The sequence below is a fragment of the Diadema setosum genome, chromosome 8 (assembly GCF_964275005.1).
Source record: "Diadema setosum chromosome 8, eeDiaSeto1, whole genome shotgun sequence".
NCBI classification, from domain to species: domain Eukaryota; kingdom Metazoa; phylum Echinodermata; class Echinoidea; order Diadematoida; family Diadematidae; genus Diadema; species Diadema setosum.
In genome coordinates, this window is record NC_092692.1 from 1,530,957 (window position 1) to 1,539,852 (window position 8,896).

Genomic DNA, 8,896 nt, shown 5'->3' on the forward strand with positions numbered 1-8,896 from the left:
TATTACAGTCATATTTCCACAAGCTTTAGACTCTTAGTGTCTGATTATTTTGTGTCATTTTTTACAATATCCCAAATCCTATAGTCACTATTTTTCATGTCACAATCTTACGTGGAAAGAGAAAGTTAAAAATTCTTTCTTGTATCCTTTGACATTCTTTGTCCAGTAAACAGCCGCTAAGGATAACAGGAATGAATCTCCTGTGTCAGTATACAGTACACACCATCTTGCTGGGGGGTTTTGTCACACTTATGACCCAGACGGATAGATACACATTCGGTTCGAATATTCACACAATAATCAGATAATATATTGTTCATACCCTGAATGCAAGTTGCAAAGTTAGTTAACAAGTTAGCCTAGAAATTCTAACAAGGCACGGTGTAGCTGAAGATAACCTGGCATGCCAAAACCACCTGTTGCAGGTGAAACTCCGGCAAGAAGGGAAAGTACCTATCAGTGTAGAGAGTGGCTCTATCGTCTGATTAGAGGTGGGATTTCAGTTATAATAATATTTGATGCCCCCAAAGTTCCATCTTGATCCAATCTACATCTTCAGATTATCACGTTGCATAAGACCTACTCACCCCCCCCCCCCGCTATATAATATTATCAGTAATGGTTAAAGTCCCGACCTTCATACATAAGAGCTTCATGAATTTTGTCGTTTTTTGTTGTACTTCAGTACCTCGTGGCATTTACAGACATAATCGTGGTAACATCAGGAATAAAACTATCAATGTCACAGGTTGCAGACATCACTGCAAATGATCTTCCTTAAACATAATTATGACAAGATTACTGTAAGTGTGACTCCCTATAAGGTAGACCTGTTTGCTTCAGGGACGCTAATGAAAGCTCGGGGTAAGGGCCGCGTGTGCCCAGAGCATAAACATGGACACAGTTACAGCCGTTATGTAATTCAACGTAGTGAATACACTGCTTAAAATCTAGAGCTATACACTCGCGTGATGCGCGGGCTTCTTCGCGGCCGCCAACTGCACGTGAACTGGGGTGTAAGTGCGTCGGCTGCGGCTGCTGCAGAACTTTCTCCACATGTTATACCTACGGGGAAGGAGAGTGTATAGGAACGGGTTGACACAGGAGTTCAGATAGGACAGGACCAGTGTTGCCAGTCCCATGATGTTGTTGGGGTCAAAGGTCTCGTCTTGAAGGATGATCAGTTGGTAGGACCAGAAAGGAATGTAACACAGCCAGAACACAAAGACGATAACAAAGATGATTTGCGCCACCTTTCGCTTTGAGCGTTTGATCCTGCGGTTGGCTGAGTGAGTGGGACTGACTAGGTTGATGAAATGACAGAGGAGGAGGACATAGACGGTTGCCGTGACAACGGATGGGATGAGGAAGGTGATGAGAAAGACTGCCAACATGTAGTTTGGGAGGGAGCTCTTCGTGTCTAGCGTCCACTTGCACGAGTATTTGTCCCGCCCGTCGAGCTTGATTTGAGCCATATTGATCACCATGGGTAACGTTAGCATAACGCCAGTCAGCCAAATGACCGCGCTGACGCGGCGCGCGACGGTAACGCTGCGGTAACGCAGCGAGATCATGGGATGGACAACCGCAATGTACCGCTCAACGCTCATGATGGTGAGGATAAACGTGCTAACATGCATGGTGAGAACGTCCTGGCCGAGGATGAGGCGGCAACCGATATCACCAAACATCCATCCTTTCTTGTTGTAGTTTGTCAGTGTAAAGAAGAGACACCCGAAAATATAAAGCAGATCAGAAAAGGCCACGTTCACTATGTAAGTATTTATGGTGTTCACACTCACGTTGCACGTAGGGCGGAAAGTCAATAGGATCACAATACTGTTCCCGAACACACCCATTACAAAGATACATAAAAATCCCGATACAAGGAAAGAGTTGAACATCACGTCATCATCATACTCCTGCGAAGAGTTGCTAGAAGTTGAATCATTTGTGGCGTTATTTGGCGAGAGAGAGTATATCCATAACCCGTCATTGCCCATTTTGACCGTAGATATACTTTCAGGCTATCCACAAACAGGAGATCTATCGCTTTCTTGCTACGATTCAAGCTGAATGTAGTGACACAAATCCGTTTGATTCAACAGAAGAAATGAACAACAGTTAAGAAGAGTTAAACGTCCATCATAGACAGAAAATGAACAAAGTGATGAAGAAAACAAACTGAAATGAAGGCGATATTTTGTCCCGATCGATAAACTTCGAGACAGACAGTTGGCGGATATACATCTGCTTATCATTTTGAAGAGAGACAATAGTAGAAGTCATGGATCGGTAAATATGTCACGCGCAATATTGGAAAATCCATCAAAGTAAACATTATATTATTGGTCAATATGATGGTGAACAACTATTAGCAGTCGTCATCTATTTGGTTGCTTGAGGAAAGGAGAGGAAAACGCATCACAAGCGAGATACAAAATCAATAACCTGAGAGCACAGAACAATACGCGAGCTCTTCTTCATAACTTGACTACAAACTGGCATTGTAAGCTGAGCTCCTTTTCCGGTTGTGGATGCTTTTAAAACTGGAAAATATCGTCACTGTCGGGTAATGGAGTGCTTCCACTGAAAATGATATCTTTGGTCAAACTATAATGGCACGGCGTTCAATATATCGACACAAACTGGAGATGGGACGTTACTCAACTCTTCATAAAGCATTATCCGTTGACAACTCTCCATGAGAAATGGGAGTTCCGCACCCTTGCTTTAAACGAACCTTTGTGATTCGTATCCAGTCTGCGAATTTACCCCAGTCTGTTTTCCTCCCAACGTCTTTGAGCACTCTGATTGGTTGACATACTGGCCAATCGCTGTTCCTTGGATACACGGAACGCAGGCTCTATGGCATTGCGTTTCTGTGGACACACCCCACGATGTGGCGTCACTACGTCAATCGTAGATGTAAACTCACCGAAGTGTTACTCAGTGTGGTTTGCAGTTGACTGTTACAGCAGAGAGGTCTGTTTTAAGAACAGTTATTCCAATGACTTAGCAATGTGCCCCTTTCTACCGCGACTAGTCATCTTGCTTGCTTTCGCCGAGAGTAACCTGCAATTATAGCCATATTGCACTTCCAGGGCTGTGTCGGACTGTACAGTCGGAAAAAAGAGACTTATTTAGCTCACGTCAGCGATCATCAATTTATATTTAGCTCGCGGCCGAACCCATGGCACTCAACATTATGACCTGAGTCACCGAAATATGAAATGTACAAAATAAAAAGATGAAAAAGAGTTTGTGAGTCATTGTTTGATGTGACGAAAGAAGTTCCCAATTGAGTGAATCTTCCGATATTATTTGGTATTACGAGATGAAGCAAAAACACGAGCTCCACGATAGATTTGCTCACTCTGTACATGATGTTAAGGAATATTAGTTACTAAATGACAAAAAAAAAAAAAAAATTACGATTAAAATCCCAAAACAAAGTGCTGAGCTTCCAGGTAATTTTAAACAAACTCTGACTTGATGGTTTATGATGGAATGATAACGAAAGTCTAACACTTTAGATACACTGACAATGGGGGGGGGGGGGACATTTCATGAAGCATTTTGTCCCACAAAGTTGTCAGACAAATTTGCTCTCAGCCAATCAGATGCAAGGACTTCAGTAGCTTGTAACAGTTTGTCAGAAAAATATCCGACCAAAACGCTTCATGAAATGCCCCCCAGGACTTACATAAACGTGTCAAGATCTATATCATGTATTATAGTGGTATGTATGTCGACCTTTGGCAAGGCATGTCGTAGATTCGAGCCCCGACCATGGCGCTGGTATTGAAAGTAAGACTGGCATCATTCTTTAATGTCGGAAGATGAAGATGAAGAGGAAGATGCCATCTTTTATTTACGGGATCCCACGTTTCCATCGTCAATTCTGAATTTATATTTCTATTCATCAACTAACATGGCTAATAATGTGCAACGAAAAGAAATGGCAGGTTTGCTGAAAAAAAAAAATCTAATCTTTTACGAATGGATAGAAATCTGGCTTCCAGGAATTTAAAGGGGTTACGAGCTGTGATCGTGCGCAAAATAGATTATTTGCGCACACTTAGCAGACGCAATGAAATAAATTTGTAAACAGATAGGAGACAACGCGCGAGGACGGAATTGGCAATGATAAAAAAAAATATGAGAGATACGATGAGAACAAAAGCTCTGCCTGATGACGTTTCGTTGTTACGGGCAACTAAAAAAAAATCCGTTATTTGGCATAAAACATGTAAAAAGAAGATCTGCCGAGAAAAACGCGGAAGTCACAATAACACGTGATGGATGATTTAAGTCGACCACGGATTTTTTTTTTCTAATGTTTAAAGAATTCCGCTGCTTATGATCAATAAGTGTATTCCAGTTACTCAACCGACAACAAGATGAAGAAATTGCCGAGTATATCGCAAGTAAGAATTGTTTATATGAATAACCCCGAAAAGCAACGTCTAATGGGCACTGAGTATTCCAGAAAATGAGAAATTAGTTCACATTATTTCCGAGATGTTACTCACAAAGAGTTTATATCCATTCTCTCTATATTCGTTTTATTGTACAGACACAATCACGATTACAGGAAAAATCTTGCAATCACATGTGTTTTTGCGCTATGTCAATGCGATTTGGCAAAGTCACATCGTTGCAAGCTGGTCAAGACGCTTCTCATGGATATTGTATTCCTATACACCCACCTCCCACCCCACCCCACTCTCTTCCTCGTTACCCTTTCTCCATCTCGTCTCTCCCCCTCCCCATGCTATTATACTCTCTCTTCCTCTTTTTCTACTCTTTCCCTCTATACGCTCTATATACTCTCTCGCTCTCTCTCTCTCGCTCTCTCTCCTCCCTTATATCACAAATTCATTTAGTGACAGAGCTAACAAAAAAAAAAAAAAAAAAAACTGGTTTGGCAGAGCATACCATGCATCTCATGTGTCAACGCCATGCAGGTCAGTGTAAAGTAACCTTAGGCTCGTTGTCTCTTTTGCTTTGCGTAAAGGCTCTCATCGATTGATCATTCTCGAGAGCTAAGCAATTGGACGTGAGAAGCGAAATAAATTAAGGTCATCGGTGGGTCTCCGGACGCACTTCACATTCTATCTTCTTTATCTAATACTCGGAACCGTCGCAGTGGCGTTGCAAGACATGTCACGTGACGTACCATGTATCATGCACATCCACTGCGAGGGAACGTCAATTTTAAAGGGGAAGTCCTGTACATATTAAGTTGATAAAAAAGAGTAAAATCTTACGAGTTCAACGGTAAAGATTTGACTGAAATCGGATGAAAAGCAAGGAAGTTATGACATTTTGAAATTTTGCTAATTTCTGCAAAACAGTTCGTGTACAGTTTATATGAATGTGCAAATGGGTGAGCTAACCATGTCATAACCTGACAAAATACAAAAATTCAATGTTTCTGTCATTAAAGTCTGAAACATGATGTTCCTCCTGGTTTAATAACTTCAAAATAGTGATCTAGATACCAGGATTTGAGCCTCGTGCATAATTGCGTTTGAATGAAAAACTATCTAATACTCGGAACCGTCGCAGTGGCGTTGCAAGACATGTCACGTGACGTACCATGTATCATGCACACCCACTGCGAGGGAACGTCAATTTTAAAGGGGAAGTCCTGTACATATTAAGTTGATAAAAAAGAGTAAAATCTTACGAGTTCAACGGTAAAGATTTGACTGAAATCGGATGAAAAGCAAGGAAGTTATGACATTTTGAAATTTTGCTAATTTCTGCAAAACAGTTCGTGTACAGTTTATATGAATGTGCAAATGGGTGAGCTAACCATGTCATAACCTGACAAAATACAAAAATTCAATGTTTCTGTCATTAAAGTCTGAAACATGATGTTCCTCCTGGTTTAATAACTTCAAAATAGTGATCTAGATACCAGGATTTGAGCCTCGTGCATAATTGCGTTTGAATGAAAAACTGGAAATTTCACAATTTTATGTACAAACTATATGACAAGTTGTGACGGGATGACATGCTCACTTTGCCATTTGCATATTCATTGTTCATATTGACCGTTCGAGAACCGTTTCCTGAAAAATTAGCGAAACTTCAAAATGTTATAACTTCCTTATTTTTCATCCGATTTTTATCAAAATTCTAGCGTTGAACCAATAATATTTTACTATTTCTTATGGGCCTAACTTTATTGGACTGGATTTTCCCTTTAAAGAAGACAAAGAGAAATCGAAATGAGGATGTGTAAGAAGAGATGATGGCAAGGAGGAAGAAGATGACGAGACAAAAGGCAATGATGAGGGTTGCTATGGTAACCACGGTAACTGGCAACAGCAGGGAATTTCGCTTGATTCAAGGCAGATTTTAGTGACCACTTATACCCTCGTGAATTGCAGTAGCCAGATGTGTCGGCAGAAAGGTAAAAAAAAATATTAGTAACCACTATATGGACTGCATGAATATCCACTGTAATGACTTGATTTTCTAATATTTGAATGCTGACATTAACGTACTATCTAGAAATTTTCAGAATTTATATGTTATGAATTCCCACAGAATCAGGACAGTTGCCGAGCCAATTTTGTAACATCGTGTCACTCCCGGCAACCAGTCACAGTAAAACCAGGGACAGCCTGGTGGTAGTGTCGCTGCCCGGAAAGCATTAGATGACATGTTCGAGTCCCACTGGTTCCTTTTTTCCGACATATGTTTGTTAATTTACAGATCGGCAGTTGCGATCTTAACAATATTCAATTTGTAGAGTGAGACAAATTGAAAAAAATAACAGCTGAACATTCAACCCCTGAAAATGTCTTTCTTTCAACTTTTAAGTTTGTTATCCCCTCAGGGCATAGTCATGCACAATCAACGACGATGGGCACGCTCCTATTTTCTTTTTCTTTTACAGTGCAGTCTTCATGTGAGGAAATCTTGTTAATTCTCGTTTTAGTCATGTCAAAAAATCGTTTGTTTTTTGACGTTTAGCAAATTCCTTTTAGTAGACTGAGAACATAATGTGATATCAAATTTACTTTTCTGACCTATCTAAAATATTTCCTTTGGGAATTTCGGCTTCAGAACTCTCTGGATTAATGTGTCCCCAGTGTCAATGGCTATCAAGAGGCCTTTGTTAATGATCATTTTTTGAAATGCCACGATGGCTTTGTGATTAAGATTTAAAATGGACGTAGGCCTGATTCTTTTCTAATGCCACTTTTGTCTTTACACTTCGGCAGTAAAAACCCTTTCTTTACACCTCAAACAGCTGTTGTTGTTTTTCTTTAACCATGGGAATTGAGCTTTGTTGTTTGATGAAAGAAGTTATTCATTAAAAAGAAAATATCAGACTCTAATGTCTGTTTGCCTATCTACGTTTTTTATATCTTTCCTCAATCTCCATTTCATGTCTTTATCAGAATAACTATTATAGCTCTCGCAAACATAACAGCCGTCATCATGTTCGTCCTGGTGTCATTCTTCACGTCTGTGTGAAAGACTGCTTTGTGGTCTCCTGTCGGCAATTACCGGAGAAAAGCTAATCGGGAAAACACATTCTACTTTTTTCTTTCACCTGCAAACATAGCTTTATCTGTCACATTACCGAAACATTTTCCCACTTTGGGGACGTTAATGACATCTTGCCGAATCACTTTCACCTTAGGTTGTAAAGATTCAACGTCTGACACTTCGTGTTTTCTCGACAGCTGCACAAACAGGAAAGTCTGTCAGCGGACCCTGGGAGTAGATCGTCCCAATAGACTCTGATGACGCCAAAAACCGTCCATCAATCAGTGCAAGCTCTATCGTACTTATTATGACGGTACCTTGCAAGTGTTGCTACCATTGTTTTTCCCCACATCATGACCGAAACGATGACGCAAGTAACATGAAATTCTTCGCGATTTAAATGTACACATTTTTAATCAAATCTTGCTTCGTCTAAAGCTAATTAGTGCTTGCTGATAAACACTTGAGTTTTAAGTTGAAGTTATAAAAGTTCATATTGTTTGAATACGAAAAGGAGAATGAAGATTATCACATTATCATGATGGAGATTAAATCAAGAGACGACTACATTCTGATAAATGATTAAATGATGAAAAGTGTGTGGGGTTTTGGTCCCGGATTTGGTGTGAAAATAATCACTTTAGTAAAATGTTTAGCTAATGAATAACATATCCCTATACTTTGATAACATTAATCAAATCATTGATATTGACAACTTTGTATGTTTTGTGCGGTTTGTCACATTTTTGCGGGGACTTTGGATTTTCAGTGTCAGTAAATCAAGGGGCGCCATAATTTCCATTTTAATCCTCTCCATTGAAGCGCATAGAGACACTACGATATAGAGTGATATGCGCTATAAGCACTGTATTATTATTGTTATTATTATTATTATTATTATTATCATCAATAATGATAATATTAATATTATTATTATTGTTATTATTATTATTAATATTACTATTATCTTATTATTATTATTATTATTATTATTATTATTATTATTATCATTATTATTATTATTATCATCATCATCATCAATAATATCATTATTATCAGCATTATTATTATTATCATCATCATCATTATTATTCCTTTGACATAATTTATCATTGAGGTGACTTGACATGAAATCAATGCCATATATTTCTCAGTGAGATAGAATCTGAGCAAGACCATACCGATAGTAACTGGTAGATCTGCATGGGCCCAAAGATATTTAGGGCAGCTTTCAGCTGAACCTAATATCATTTTGAATGTGAGGTTTGGGCACTGTAAAAGATGCACGGAGGACTTGTCAAAACATTTATTTCTTTAAAAAAATGAAACAAGTATCCAATACGCATAAAAGCTTTTGCCTTAGACCTTCTAATCAAGCACT

General features: G+C 39.2%; 1 protein-coding gene across 1 annotated transcript; it reads right to left on the minus strand.

Annotated features, from left to right (window-relative positions):
* Positions 1 to 956: 956 nt before the first annotated feature.
* LOC140231691 (urotensin-2 receptor-like) lies at positions 957 to 2,003 on the minus strand. The gene has a single exon (XM_072311845.1). It carries the CDS (start codon positions 2,001 to 2,003, stop codon positions 957 to 959), a length of 1,047 nt encoding a protein of 348 aa, XP_072167946.1.
* Between the last annotated feature and the right edge of the window lie 6,893 nt (positions 2,004 to 8,896).